At 51.3% G+C, this 14,488-nt stretch overlaps 2 protein-coding genes and 2 long non-coding RNA genes across 42 annotated transcripts in view; 2 read left to right on the top strand and 2 right to left on the bottom strand.

The window, feature by feature from the left end:
* TOP6BL (TOP6B like initiator of meiotic double strand breaks) overlaps positions 1 to 9,544 on the top strand; it is an 89,986-nt gene extending 80,442 nt beyond the window's left edge. For 11 of the 29 annotated variants that reach the window (XM_085010719.1, XM_085010720.1, XM_085010718.1 and 8 more), the window contains 2 exons: positions 5,355 to 5,433; positions 9,117 to 9,544. In XM_085010719.1, coding sequence (XP_084866845.1) covers positions 5,355 to 5,433; positions 9,117 to 9,448 — 411 coding nt within the window. In that variant the 3' untranslated portion in view covers positions 9,449 to 9,544. The remainder of the gene's footprint in view (positions 1 to 5,354; positions 5,434 to 9,116) is intronic. The other 18 variants (XM_085010711.1, XM_085010716.1, XM_085010709.1 and 15 more) reach the window with 3 other exon arrangements.
* Positions 3,779 to 9,560, bottom strand: LOC146405043 (uncharacterized). 2 transcript variants are annotated; one of them, XR_014836830.1, is made up of 3 exons: positions 7,768 to 9,560; positions 5,562 to 5,802; positions 3,779 to 5,470 (listed from the first exon to the last, which is right to left on the bottom strand). It is a non-coding gene; the product is annotated as an uncharacterized LOC146405043 (long non-coding RNA). The 2 variants fall into 2 exon arrangements; XR_014836829.1 differs by having other exon boundaries at positions 9,201 to 9,560.
* RCE1 (Ras converting CAAX endopeptidase 1) lies at positions 9,452 to 14,251 on the top strand. 10 transcript variants are annotated; one of them, XM_013987246.3, is made up of 10 exons: positions 9,452 to 9,864; positions 10,002 to 10,104; positions 10,203 to 10,282; positions 10,550 to 10,628; positions 11,118 to 11,285; positions 11,413 to 11,484; positions 11,763 to 11,825; positions 12,143 to 12,259; positions 13,172 to 13,372; positions 13,513 to 14,251. In XM_013987246.3, the coding sequence occupies exons 1-9, from the start codon at positions 9,598 to 9,600 to the stop codon at positions 13,339 to 13,341; spliced, it is 1,119 nt and encodes a 372-aa protein (XP_013842700.1). In that variant the 5' UTR covers positions 9,452 to 9,597; the 3' UTR covers positions 13,342 to 13,372; positions 13,513 to 14,251. The 10 variants fall into 10 exon arrangements, with proteins under 10 accessions (XP_013842700.1, XP_013842695.1, XP_013842699.1 ...); XM_013987241.3 differs by having other exon boundaries at positions 13,143 to 13,372; XM_085010734.1 differs by having other exon boundaries at positions 9,673 to 9,864; positions 10,199 to 10,282.
* On the bottom strand, positions 11,037 to 13,807 carry LOC146405042 (uncharacterized). Its single transcript, XR_014836838.1, has 2 exons — positions 13,677 to 13,807; positions 11,037 to 11,552 (listed from the first exon to the last, which is right to left on the bottom strand). It is a non-coding gene; the product is annotated as an uncharacterized LOC146405042 (long non-coding RNA).
* Positions 14,252 to 14,488: the final 237 nt, after the last annotated feature.

Here is a 14,488-nt window from a genome sequence, read left to right as displayed (position 1 = left end):
ATTTAGGTTGCTTCCATGTCTTGGCTATCATAAATAGTGCTACAATTGTGCCTTTTTTCCTTTTTTTTTTTTTTTTTTTTTTGTCTTTTTTTTTTTTTGGCTATTTCTTTGGGCTGCTCCTGAGGCATATGGAGGTTCCCAGGCTAGGGGTTGAATCAGAGCTGTAGCCCCCGGCCTACACCAGAGCCACAGCAACGTGGGATCCGAGCCGCGTCTGCAACCTACACCACAGCTCATGGCAACGCCGGATCATTAACCCACTGAGCAAGGGCAGGGACCGAACCTACAACCTCATGGTTCCTAGTCAGATTCGTTAACTACTGTGCCACGACAGGAACTCCTTTTTTTCTGACTGTGTATGCAGAAGTTCCCAGGCCAGGGGTTGAACCCTCACACAGCAGTGACCAGAGACACATCAGTGACAATGCTGGATCCTTAACTGTTAAGCTACCAGGGGACTCCATTGCCTGTCTGTTTTAAGTAAACCTGTCATTGTATTTAGAGCCCTCTCTAAATCCACAACTATCTTCTCTTAAGATCCTTAATTAAAGGAGTTCCCATTTTGGCTCAGTGGAAATGAATCCGACTAGGAATCATGAGGTTGCAAGTTCGATTCCTGGCCTTGCTCAGTGGGTTAAGGATCTGGTGTTGCCGTGAGCTGTGGTGTAGGTCACAGAAGCGGCTTGGATGCTGCGTTGCTGTGACTGTGGTATAGGCCGGCAGCTGTAGCTTCAATTTGACCCCAAGCCTGGGAACCTCCATGTGCCGTGAGTGTGGCCCTAAAAGCCAAAAAAAAAAAAAAATCCTTAATTACATCTGCAAAGACCCTTTTTCCAAATAAGGTCACATTCATAGGTACTAGTGGTTAAGACTTGAACATATCTTTTGGGGGCTGCGGTTCAATACACTGCAGCTATTCATAGGGATAGGTACGGGACAAGGTGTGTGACACTGTAGTACGTGAGATATATGGGCAGGATCTAAAAGTATTTCAGCCTGTGAAGTCCTTCTGCTTGGGCCTCTGATATCCCCCTGAGGTCTGAAAAGGCAATGATGCGACCTCCTTTGCCCCACTGTGTCCCTGTAGTGATGGCTCATAGCTTCAGGGCCATATATAGCCCAGTAAACTTGGCAGATGGCTAGTGAACCCAAGGTCTTATCCTGTAGCCATCCTATCCAGGAAGGAACCTTTATTGAATCCCTAATCTGTGCCAAGATTTCCACTTTAATCTCCACAAAGATCTTAAGAGGTAAGTTGCAGTTTTCCCATTTCATAGAGAACAAAACTGGTTAGAGAACTTTTCTAATTTTCTCAGAATCATACAGTCAGCAAATGGAAAGGCTAGGATTTATAATGAGGTCCCTGGATCCAAAGCCTAGTAACATTTTTACTGTATACGACTGGATCACAAGCCCAGGGAAGATGAGTCACCAAAGGCATTGAGAAGAACCCACTCTACTCAAGATCAGTACTTTCCCTGATAGTGGCCATTTATTGATAACTTGTTAGTGACACAAGAGTGGCACCCAGTGGCTATAGCTAAAAACTACAATGTCAGTGATGATAGGTCCAGTTCTTTTTCCTCTGGACCACCCCCTCAGTTTCCATTTCTAAACCGGTGAGGTAAATAGCTGACCTTTTCAGTAACACAGAATAAAACCATCTGTAGATATTATATAGTGTATGGAGAAATGGAAGAAATGAGAGACTACTCAGAGGTCTGTGTGTGTGTGTCATTATGGCCACATCCACAGCATATGGAAGTTCCCAGGCTAGGGGGTGAATCCCAGCTGTAGCTGCTGGCCTACGCCACAGCCATAGCAAGGCGGGATCCGGGCAGAGTCTATAACCTACATCACAGCTCATGGCAACGCCAGATCCCCAACCCACTGAGCAAGGCCAGGGATCGAACCCCCCAGGGATTGAACCCTCGTCCTCAGGGATACTAGTCAGGTTCGCTACCACTGAGCCATGATGGGAACTCCCAGAGTTTTATAGAATATATTCATTTTAAGCCTAGATGTTGGAACAGAGGACAGTGGGCTCTGAAAGACAAGATGGTAATCCTGAACTTACTGTCACAGATGAATGTAGGCACTAAAAACTCAGAATAAGCAGGAGCTGGGGTAAAGGTAAGATATTGTTTCCTGGGCGGCAGACCAGAACAAAACGTCTCAGAGTGTTAAATCCAAGGAACTCTATCCTGAGGATAAGGCTGTCTCATCTGGGGGAGCTGATGACGAAAGAAGGTTATACAAGTCTCTCCAGGACTGGGATTTATATCTGAATGTAGGTATTGCCTTGGTGAGACCAATTTCAAGATAGGATAAAGGTTTGTCTTATGACTTGAGATTTTTCTAAGCTGGAGTGAAGTAAAAGAATAAGTTTTCCCTCAAAAAAGAAAAGGGGAGTTCCTGTCGTGGCGCAGTGGTTAACGAATCCAACTAGGAACCATGAGGATGCAGTTCGATCTCTGGCCTTGCTCAGTGGGTTAAGGATCCGGCGTTGCTGTGAGCTGTGGTGTAGGTCGCAGACGCGGTTCAGATCCTGCCTTGCTGTGGCTGTGGCTAGGCCAGTGGCTACAGCTCTAAGTAGACCCCTAGCCTGGGAACCTCCATATGCCTCGGGAGCGGCCCTAGAAAAAAGACTAAAAAAAAAAAAGAAAAAAATGTTCGGAAATTTTACCAATACTGTTTCTTTTTTCATACCTTTAGGGCCATCTTTACTTCTCTCTGTTCCTTGGAATATAATTACTTAGAAATCGAAACTCGCTTTAGTAAACAACATATGATAGAATACATTTTTTATTGAGTTGGAATTCGTATACCATAAAATTTACCATTTTAAATTATACAATTCAGGAGTTGCCCTTGTGGCGCAGCAGAAACTAACCTGACTACGAACCATGAGGTTGTAGGTTTGATCCCTGGCCTCACTCAGTGGGTTAAGGATCCAGCACTGCTGTGACCTGTGGCGTAGGTCACAGACGGGGCTTGGATCCTGCGTTGCTGTGGCTGTGGTGTAGGCCAGCAGCTGTAGCTCCAGCTTTGACCCCTAGCTTAGGAACCTCCATATGCCATGGGTGTGGCCCTAAAAAGCAATATATATATATATGTACTGAATTGTACGTATGTGTACAATATACATATACATATACATACACACAACTCAGTGGTTCTAAGTATATTCACTGTGTTTTGCAGCCATCACCACTAAATTCCAGAACATATCCACCATGCCAAAAAGAAACCTTGTACCTAATTTCCAGTCAGTCCCAATTCCCCCATCTCCTGTATCTTGGCAACTAGTTTACTTTTTGTCTCAATGGATTTGCTTAGACTGGGTATTTCATGTAAGTGGAGTCATGTAATAAGTAGATTCTTATGTCTGACTTCTTTCACTTAGCATAATGTTTTCAAGGTTCACCCATGTTGTAGAATATTGTATTGTATGGATATACCATATTTTAAAATCCATTCATCAGTTGATGGACTGTTCTTTCCACTTTTTGGCTACTATGAATAATTCTGTTATGAGCATTTTTGTGTGGACACACGTTTATAATTCTGTTTGGAGAACACCGAGGGGTAGAATTGCTGGGTCATAGAACTCAAACTGTTTTCCACACTGGCTGCATCGTTTTACTCTTCCACCAGCGCTGTAGAATGGTTCCGGTTTCCCCACATTCTCACCAGTACTTGTTACTGTCTATTATTACTACCATCCCCGTAGGTTTTAAGTGCTATCTCCTAATGGATTTGATTTGCTTTTCCTTAATGAATAATGATGTTGAGCATCTTTTCATGTACTTATTGGCCATTTATATCTCTTTGGAGAAATGTCTATTCAAGCCCCCCCCCCCCGTTTTTTTGGCTTTTTAGAACTGCACCTGCAGCATATGGAAGTTCCCCAGCCTACGCCATAGCCAGATCCAAGTCACAGCTGCAACCTATGCCGCAGGTTGCAGCAATGCTGGATCCTCAACCCACTGAGGCCAGCGATTGAACCTGCATCCTCATGGATACTAGTTGGGTTCTTAACCCACTGAGCCACAATGGGAACTCGCAAATCTATTTTTTAATTGCGTTGTCATTTTACTGTTGAACTGAGTTCTTTATTCATCTTTTTAGGACCACACTCACAGCATGAGGAAGTTCCCAGGCTAGGGGTCAAATTGGAGCTTTAGCTGCTGACCTACACCACAGCCACAGCAACGCCAGATCTGAACCACATCTGTGACCTACCCCACAGCTCATGATGCCGGACCCTTAACCCATTGAGCAAGGCCAGGGATCGAACCTGCATCCTCATGGATGGCTGGTCATTTTTGTTTCCTCTGAGCCACGATGGGACCTCCCTAAGTTCTTTACTCTTGATATAAGTCTCCTATCAGATGTGACTTGCAAATATTTCCTCCCACTCTTGTGGGTTGACTTTTCACTTTCATTTAAGTGTCCCTTGAAGCACAAAAGCTTTTTATTTTGATGAAGAGGATATCTATTTTTACATACTTATATTGAAAAGCAAGGCTCTTGGAGGATTGGGTTCTGACTTCTGTTTCTCTGTCCAAGTTGAACCAAATCAGCAGGGCTTTGAAAGGCTACAGGAAACTACAGAATGTGCCCTGTGGCTTCCCATGTTTGACCTCATCAGGCATTTGTTGAGCACTTACCCTGTGCCAGGTGCTATGCTACCTATAAAAGAGATCTAGGTGTGAGGAACCTTACCTTTCAAGGAATTTAAGATGTAGAAAATTGACATGAACGCATACAGGGAGTTCCTGTCGTGGCGCAGCAGAAATGAATCTGACTAGGAACCATGAGGTTGCGGGTTCAATTCCTGGCCTCACTCAGTAGGTTAAGGATCCGGCATTGCTGTGAGCTGTGGTGTAGGTCACAGACGTGTCTCAAATCTGGCGTTGCTGTGGCAGTGGCGTAGGCCAGTGGCTACAGCTCTGATTAGACTCCTAGCCTGGGAATCTCCATATGTCGCAGGTGTGGCCCTAAAAAGCAAAAAACAAAACAGAAAGACATGAACACGTACAAAGAGGGGAAGGGACGTGCAGTGCATACCTGAGAGCCCAAGAGTGGAGCAGACAGTAGATGAGTGACCAGAGTTCAGAAGAAGGAAATGCCCAGAGAGGCTGAAGTGAGGTGCAAAGTCTCCAATAGAGGAGGGAAGCCTTGATGGTTGGGGGCTGGGTGGAGGGCTTCACATGAGCCAGGAGGAAGTAAGAGGGGTTCCAGGTGAGACAGGTCAACACTGTGAGGGCCACAAACCCACCATGCACGTGACCTCACTGGGGTTTATTCATGCATCTGCAAAACTCACTTAGGCTTTCTAATTTTTTAAGCAGCTGCTCCCAGAGAAAAATGATGCAGAGCAGAGCAGAGAGGACACACATGAGAACAGCGGTCTGGAGCTCCTCACAGGTAGGGTTTCGGCTTTTCAGGTGAGCCCTGGACAAAGCTGGGAAGTAAAAACATGACTTCAAGCTTTCAAACTGCACCTTATGTCACAGCAATGTCCTGGGATTTGGCTGGCGCCCACCATCACTCACAGGTATTCTGGGGCAGCAGGAAGCACGCTCCTCCAAAAGCTGGTAAAACAGGACTAGAAGTTTCTCATACAATTTGTGTAGCTACGGAAAACTGCACGTGATGGGGCAGCGCCCTGAATCCAGTTGGTTCCTTCATGTCGCTTCTCCATCACTGATGTTGATACTCTGGCTCCCCCTGGATTTGGTTACTTCTCTGTTGGGTGCTCTGGAGGCTGCTCCTGGGTGCAGACACCACCTCAGCCTTGATGAAGGTTATGAAGAGGGGTCAGTGTGAGATGTGATGGTGATTCTGCTGAAGTCCTTCCCCCTCCCTCCAACACGTGAACAGGCCTGCAGTGGCAGGTGTGTGTATGTGTCTGAAAATAATCACAGCCTTCGGTGCCTGAACCTGTATGGTGCAGGTGCCAGGCATTAGTCTGAGCTTTGAAGTGTATTTATGCTCTTCTCTCACACACACACACACACAACCTATGGCACTATTATTATCCTCATTTTACAGATGAGGAAGCTGAAGCCCAGAGATGCCAATAAACTTACCTAGGATACACAGCTAGTAAATGACAGCACCAGAATTCAAACCCAGGTGGCCTGGCTCTGGTCTCTCTCTACCAGAGCCAGACTAGTGGGGATGTACTATCAGACAAAACAGGGTCTGGGCTTGAGGGAATGCAGGGACTGACTTTAGCACCTGTGCTTTGTTGGTAAAATTCGTTTTTCCAGGGTAAGCATGTTGTCTATGCTTAGGCCTAAGATGTGTTTCTGAATCACTCTGTCAGTTGAACTGTATTTTAAATGTTGTGGGGGCTGTTCCTACTGAAAAGAACCCTGCAGCAAAGGCTGTATAAAGCAAAGAATCTATTTTTACGAACTTAGATTAGGACATTTAAAAGAATGGAAGTATACCACATAGCACAATTCAGTATTCACCACACACAGTTCAGCAGTTTTGCTGTGAAAAGAGTTAAGTACTTTCCTTAGAAGGAAGAAATTAACATTTAATTCCGCAGCTTCTGTGGACCCAGGGAGATGCTTGGCTCTTCCAGTGACCACTTCTCCACAGTGACCCTTTGGGGTGGGCAGCCCTGGTCCCCTCTCACAAGAGACAATGCAGGTTGAGAGCAGGTAGAGCACTTAGCAGGAGCGGGATCTGAACTGCAGTCTGCTGCCTTAAAGCTCATGTTTACTGCGCAACATAAGCCTGAAAATCTAGGTGGTTTTGATATGGTAGACCCCCCCCGGGGGGGGGGGGGATCATTTGAGCTGCTCTGCCTTACCAAGCTGCAGCTCTAGCTGCCAGCAGTCCTCTGTCCCGTGTGGGCAGCCATGCTAAGAAAATCACTGAATGTCGTCCGACGGCAGCACACGCCTGTGGTCCATTCACTGAGGAGCCGTCAGTTTGTCGGCTCTTTCCACTGTCTTCCTGGTCTTCTCGGCAGTGGCTACCCAGCCTCTGCCTCCTGATTTAGCCTCGTACTTCACTTACTAGTCTGCTTTTTCTGTAAACTCACCTACTGTGTACTCTCCCCACTGCCAGAACCTTACCAGTGGGGGGCCCACCCATCCCCTCAGGTTCAGAGGTGTCACTGTCCCTACTCCTTTCTTGGTAGCATCAGTTGTCACTTTTGCATCTTCAACTTCTTTTCTGAGTTCCTTTCCCCCAGGAGGTCAGTCTCTCATTCTTCAAAAGGTCCTGAACTTCTTCCACCTCTCTCTCTCCCCATCACATCTCAGTCAAATTTCTCAAAAAAGCAAGGTACACTCTGTTTCCCTCTCTTCCTAATCCAGGACACTTCTTTCTTTCTTTCTTTCTTTTCTTTTTTTTTTCCTTTTCTAGGGCCACTCATGTGGCATGTGGAGGTTCCCAGGCTAGGGGTCTAATCAGAGCTGTAGCCACTGGCCTATGCCAGAGCCACAACAATGCGAGATCCGAGCTGCATCTGCAACCTACACCACAGCTCACGGCAACACCGGATCCTTAACCCACTGAGCAAGGGCAGGGATCGAACCCGCAACCTCATGGTTCCTAGTCGGATTCGTTAACCACTATGCCACTATGGGAACTCCACACTTGCTTTCTGCATGGCTTCTGAACCACACGGTCTCTTGTCTGGGAAGGCCTCTTCATTACCAAATTGACTATGCATCTCTTCATCATATCTGCACTATTCAAATTCTGTGAATTTGGCACTCTGAGACTGGGACTCACCTGCTTCTCCCCTCTCTGGTCTTCTCTTCAGCTAGCTTCCTCTGGCCACCCCCAAATGGTGCCCATGCTGTACTCCTTCCCGAGCTGCTCTCTTCCATCGTAGTTGTAGACCACTGCCTGTGGGTGTAAGACTCCGCAGACGGTATAAACCGTCCAGGCCTCTCTGGAACATTAGATGTGAACTCTCTCTGCTCACTGGCTGCTCTGTGTGGAGGTCCCACTGGCACCTCGGGTTTCCTCTCTCGTGATATCTTGCCCTCTGCACACACATCCATGACCAGCTCTTCTTTAGTCACCATTAATAGCACCACAGCCTATCGCTTTTCACATCTGAAACCTGCCCCTCATTCTCATGCTCCGCATCCAGTCTACCAAGGCCTGTTGATTTGGCCTTATGAATACTTCTGACTCCTTCATACCCACTGCCTTCACTTCTCCTGGGCTCTTGAGGTCGTCTTTTCTCTAATTTGACTAAGCCACACTTTTGACAAATGATCATTCTGAAATACAGAATTAATAGTTCTCCAATGTTAAGACTCCACTGCTTTCCTAGTTCTTACAGATAAAAATCCATTTCTTAGCCTTCTCTGACTCCCACTAACCCCTTCAGATTCATCTCCTTGGATGCCCACCTTGCATTTTAGGTAGGACACTGTTTAATGCCTTTGAGTGTTTGCCCAGCAGTTTCACCCAGGAAGTTCTTTCCTCTGCCTTGTCAGTGGGGTCTATTTCTCTTCATCCTTCAAAACCCAACTGAGACATCTCAAGGGAATCTTCCTTCATCTACAGAGATGGTTTAAGAGCTTCTTTCTCTTTTGCCGGTGGACTTCGTACACACTTCTGCATCCTTCTAGAATCTGTGAGCTTCACCCAGGGAACAGCTCTTTGATCTATGTTCCCAGGACCTTCTCAGAAACAATCTACAGATCCAAACTGCTTTAAATTTGCACCGCCTAATGCAGCTTGAGCAACAAAGGGAAAGGCGAGGCCACCTTTCCGGCAGGGGAATCACAGCTTGGCAGGGAGGGAGTAGCTGGGTAGTGCAGACGCCACAAAGGATCAGTGTGGTGAGTGAGTGGACGCGAGCCTCAAGTGAGGGCTTGGTACAGTCCCAGATGCCTCTTCCCCGGCCCAGCTCAGAGGGGACAGGGAGACTGAAGCCCTTGCGCAGCCTCAGCCTGGGATCCGGAGCTGCCAGGCTTTAATCCGGAGAGGACCAGAGGAAAGTGTTCTGAGGTGGGAGGGCTAAGGGAGCCGCACCCCAGCGCCTCCTTTTCTCCCAGGTTTCCCCTACGGCTCCTTCTAGCACAGGACAAGGGAGTAAGATGGGCGGGCGTGCTTCCTCCTAGGGACCAGCAGGCAGGCAGAAATCAAGAAACTTAAGAGGGGCAGACTCCGCCAAAGCCTGGAGGAGACGCGGACTTTCTACTCACCTGGGACCCTGAGCCCGTCAGAGGCGGCCCCGCGCCCCGTGGAGCCCACCGCGGCCCCCCTGACCCCTAGTCGAAGCAGGACGGGCCCCGGGAGCGACCTGGAGGTAACCGGGCTAAGGCCGCACAGGGGAGGGAGCGGCAGCAGGGCGGGGCCCGGCTGCTGCCGAGGGGTCCTCACGCTGGGCCTCCTTTCCTCCCGCAGGACGCGCTGTGGCTGCAGGAAATCTCCAATCTGTCCGAGTGGCTGAGTCCCGGCCCTGCGCCCTGAACTGTGCCCCCTCCCCGCGCCCCAGCGCCCGCGGGGGCCGCATGTAGTCTGTTGTTCAATAAACCTGCTCCGCGCGCGCGTGTCTCTTTAGTGCCGGGCCGGGGGCGGGGCGGCAGCCCGCGCCGTCGGATGACGTCACCCGCGCTTCCGGCAAGCGCGGGCTGGGCAGCGGCGGGATGCGTCACTGGTGCGCGCCGCGGGTCCAGGCGCGATGGCGGCGCTGGGCGGGGATGGGCTTCGCCTGCTGTCGGTGTCGCGGCCAGAGCGGCCGCCCGAGTCGGCGGCTCTGGGCGGTCCGGGCCCCGGGCTCTGCTGCTGGGTGTCCGTGTTCTCTTGCCTCAGCCTTGCCTGCTCCTACGTGGGCAGCCTCTACGTGTGGAAGAGCGAGCTGCCCAGGTGCGGGGGCTGCGCGCGCGGCCGGAACCCGCGCCTCCGCGAGGCGGGGCTGCGGGCGGAGCTTGGGCGAAAAGAGGGCGGGGCCGCGCTGTCAGGAGGAGGCTGGGGGCCCCTTGAACTTACTGCCCCCTTCGTAGGGACCACCCTGCCGTCATCAAGCGGCGCTTCACCAGTGTCCTGGTGGTGTCAAGTCTCTCGCCCCTCTGCGTGCTACTCTGGAGGGAACTTACAGGCATCCAGGTGCGAAGGAGGCGGGGCAGAGGGTAGTGAGGGAGCCGTCTCAGGGCTTTTTGGGGGAGGGAGCAAGACTGATGCCCCCTTTCCTGTGGCTCAGCCAGGCACATCCCTGCTCACCCTGATGGGATTCAGGCTGGAGGGCATTTTTCCAGCAGCGCTGCTGCCCCTGCTGCTGACCATGGTGAGTGCTCCTGCTTTACGTTTCTTTCTCTGCTCATTGTTATTAGCGTGACACTCCTTTCCATGGCCCTTTTTTTTTTATCTTGATTGTGTCCAGCTTTAGACTGATGGGAGACAGGTGAGATAGCCCAGGGCCCTCGGGTATGCATAGGTGGAAAATCCTGGCGAAGAATAGGAAGCTTGAAATCTCAAGAAGCCTTATCTGAGCAAGGGCAGTGGATTATGGTTTGAGCCTTTCCTTTGATCGCTCCTGTTTTTCTTCCCCCAGATCCTTTTCCTGGGGCCACTGATGCAGCTGTCTATGGATTGTTCCTGTGACCTGGCAGATGGGTTGAAGGTTGTTCTAGGTGAGTCCTCATAGTTGAGGGGGAAAGTAGGCACAGGCAGTTCAGGACTGTGAGAAGAGGGAATCAGTGTGCTTGTGGTGGGACCTGGTGGACACGGGAGCACGGGAACACATGTTGGGTGGTCTCTAAGAGTTAGTTCCTGATGTTCACTGAGTTCCCAGCAGTAGGGACTCCCCAGCAGTACTTGGCGTGGACAGGAAAACACTGTCCCTTGTTTCCCTTAACCTTTGGTTTCCCAAACTAGAGGTTGGTCAAATTTTGATGTTTCCAGAGTTTGCTATCAGAATACGCTACCCTCCCTTTCAGACCCCTTGAGACAGTGTTTTATACTGGGTCTGATAAAGGAAAATCGACCGTTCCCTGTTCTCACGAGTATTTATGCTTAACCTGAGTTTGGCCAGGGGGAGGTTGTGGAAGAGGGGCCCTTGGGGCCTCTAGGGTCACTTTATTCAGTAGTCACTCATCACTTGTCCCAAATCCCTTCGCTAGCACCTCGCTCCTGGGCTCGCTGCCTCACAGACATGCGTTGGCTGCGGAACCAAGTGATCGCACCCCTGACAGAAGAGCTGGTGTTCCGGGCCTGCATGCTGCCCATGTTAGCACCGTGCACAGGCCTGGGCCCTGCTGTGTTCACCTGCCCACTCTTCTTTGGAGTTGGTGAGTTTGTCTTCCTGGTCCTGCTGAGATGTTGCTAGCTTGGGAATTGGGAATGGGGTTCGGGGCAAGGGCAGGGCCTGGTGGGCAGGCCGGGAGGAAAGTGATATTGTTCTCATCTTTCTCTCAGCCCATTTTCATCACATTTTTGAGCAGCTTCGTTTCCGCCAGAGCAGCGTGGGGAGCATCTTCTTGTCTGCAGGTGAGTCCTAGAGAGCTTGCCTGGGGCAGTCCTGGGCTGGGCGTGTGAGGGTGTCCCTGATAGTCACTCTGGAGGAAGAATGGGGAGCAATGGGGAGCAGAGTTTTGGAGAGGCCACTGACTATGGGAGTTGGGGTGGGGAGGAGAGCCTAGGTGCTGGGGCAGGCAGCCACTGTTCCCGGGGCAAGGGGGGAAGGGGCTGTCCCTGGCTGACGGGTGTACAGTGCAGGGGCAGGAAGGGCAAGCAGGGGTGGTCACTCTCGGCCTCCCCATCTCCAGCGTTCCAGTTCTCCTACACAGCTGTCTTCGGTGCCTACACTGCTTTCCTCTTCATCCGTACAGGTTGGTCCTCAGTCTCTCGTGGGTCCCCAGGGGGCTCAAGGGCCCATAGGAATGGGGGGGTGGGGGGAGAATGGGAATGTGTTTATTCTAGGAGTGATGTTTCTTCTACCACAGTCCTTGAGACAGGCTGAGCCAGGGTCCTCAGCCTGGTGCGGTAGCACAGGTGGAGGGAAGCAGAGGCCGTGGTGTGGGGGGGGGGTGGTCAGGGGTTGGGGGCATTGATCTCCTGTTTCTGGGGATGAGGGTCTTAGTCCTGGAAGGGCCTGGGTTGGTGGTGGTGGGGCTGCTCCATGAGCTATTCTGTGTCTCCTCCCCAGGACACCTGATTGGGCCAGTTCTCTGCCACTCTTTCTGCAATTACATGGGCTTTCCTGCCGTGTGTGCAGCCCTGGAGCATCCACAGAGGCGCCCCCTGCTGGCAGGCTACGCCCTGGGTGTGGGACTCTTCCTTCTTCTGCTCCAGCCCCTCACGGACCCTAAGCTCTACGGCAGCCTCCCCCTTTGTGTGCTTTTGGAGCGGGCCGGGGACTCAGAGGCTCCACTGTGCTCCTGACCCATGCTCCTGTACACACGCCTATGGACTCATGGGCTTCCCAGCCCCTCCCCATCAAGGGGTACTGCAGGGGAGGAGCTGGCTGAGGTCCCGAGAACTCAGGAATTTTTGTAGGGGATCGAAGCCAGAGCTAGTTGACTCCCAGGGACCAAGAGAAAGAAGCAGATATCCAAAGGGTGCGGTCCCTCTTAAAAGGGGGTTGAGGAGCAGCTGGGGGTGAGGGGGCAAGGGGCAGGTCCCAGGAGCTGGGCACTCCCTTCCTCACTGGACTGCTGCTTCTCTGAGCTCCTCTGCCGCTCCCATCCCCACCCCCCACCTCTGAAAAGCTGCTCGGGGGTGGAATTTACAAAAGCCCTCCCCCCAACTTCCCAGGGTTTTCTCATTGTCTTTTTGCATCAGGACTTTGTATTGGGATATTAAAGAGATTTAACTTGGGTAACACGGCCTTGGACCTTTGGGAATCTGCCTATTCAGAGTCTTGGGAGTGTGCCCACCACTGTCCCGGCTAGTGTGAGCACTGACCTCTAGGCAGGTCGGCCTGCAGTAACGGACAGGACGGGGGCTTCTGGCTACCCCTCAGTCTCTAGCTTCCTCCTTCCTGAACCAGGACCCAGGTCCTAGCACAGATGATCCTGGAACTGTTGGTACCAGGTATGGGCCCAGCTCTTCCTGGGACCTGTGTCTGTCTTCAGGATCAGGAGCAGGGAGAGGGACCCAGGGCCCTGACCCCAGTGATGGAGCCTCCATCCTCTGACCTTTGATAGGTGGACCCTTCGCTCTGTGCCTTCCACAGAAAGTCTGCCAGCCTCACATCACACAGGAGGAAACAAATCTAAGATGGAAGAGGAACCGGCTCGGTCACCTGGGAGTGGAGGCTTTTCTGGCTCTCTCCACCTCAGACCGCTGTCACGATGCCACTTCTTTGGTTCCTGGAGGAACCCAGCCCAAAGGCTCAGAGCATGAGCAACCCTGCCACGCAACACTGGAACTCAAGGTTTTTTTCTAGAATCTGGTAGTGTTTACGTGCTCTTCCTGTTCTTAGAATGGTTCCTATGTTCTCATTCCCCTGCCTCTATGCCGTCCCCCCCTTTAAAAAAAAAAAAGACAAAGACTGAGAGAATATTCTCCCTCCAGGTCCTATCCCAGACTCAAGGAGGTTGTCCTGCGTCCCCTTCCCTGAGGGTGGTGGTCGGAGAAAAGGAAACGGATGTGCAGTCACTCCCTGCAGCCCCCAAACACAACTGGCCGTGACTAAACTGTATTTGTCTGGATCTAAAAGGGCACCGTGAGTCACATACCTGCCTTGCTGGAGAACATTCCTCTCCGCTAGCCTGCATGGCAGCTGCCAGGGAAGCTGAGGGAGTGAGCACAGGCCGGTTTTATAGAGGGTCCATTTGGGATCTGGGAGTCCAAAGAGGGGGCAGCGCAGCCCCACCCCAAAGATTAGGCGTGGTACCCCAAGATGGCTGGGCTGGCAGGGTGCCGGGATGTACTTCCTGCCTGGTCCCCCGAGGGTCCCTCCCCTTCCTACATCCCTGCTCAGGAACTGCCCAGCGCCCCACCCATCTCTTCACTGCACCCTCCTCCTCCCCCGTGCAGTGGGCAGCTGCCCAGTGATAGGAAGGGGTGCCATCCCACACACAGGTGGGGAACTGTGGGGAAGGATTAGGATTCTCCCCAGGGCTGGTTGTGGGGGGTGGCAGGATTAGATCCTGGGCCTTTAGTCAGGGGCGCCTAACCTCCCATCAGAGTCCTCACATCCAGGGGTCTCACCTGCCCCCTACAAAGTGGTGTCTGTCTGCATCTAGAGCTGCACTAACGGGGTGGGAGGTTAGTCCTGGTCTAGAAAATAAAGCAGGATGTGGAGAAGCAAGTCCACCAATAGGCTGGTTTTAATCCTCTCTGCCTCTCACTAGCTGTGGGGCACGGCCTCTGACTCCATTTCTGTGTCTCTTAAAAGGGGTAAAGGTTGATTCTTTGAGTTAATAGATGTTACATGCTTAGAACAACCCTTTCCCCCGTCCAAGCTCTCAGTGACAACTAGCGAGTTCTGTTTTGGGTGTGTATACAGTAGGCACTCAGTAGTGGCTTAACCCAGGGCCACAGTTTC

The sequence above is a fragment of the Sus scrofa genome, chromosome 2 (assembly GCF_054392235.1).
Source record: "Sus scrofa isolate SSC_HxYL_T2T_F1_AM1 chromosome 2, Sscrofa_HxYL_maternal_Yorkshire_Landrace_v2.0, whole genome shotgun sequence".
In the NCBI taxonomy this organism is placed as follows: domain Eukaryota; kingdom Metazoa; phylum Chordata; class Mammalia; order Artiodactyla; family Suidae; genus Sus; species Sus scrofa.
Note: the sequence above shows the minus strand (reverse complement) of the source record. Positions and strands in the feature narration are given on the sequence as shown.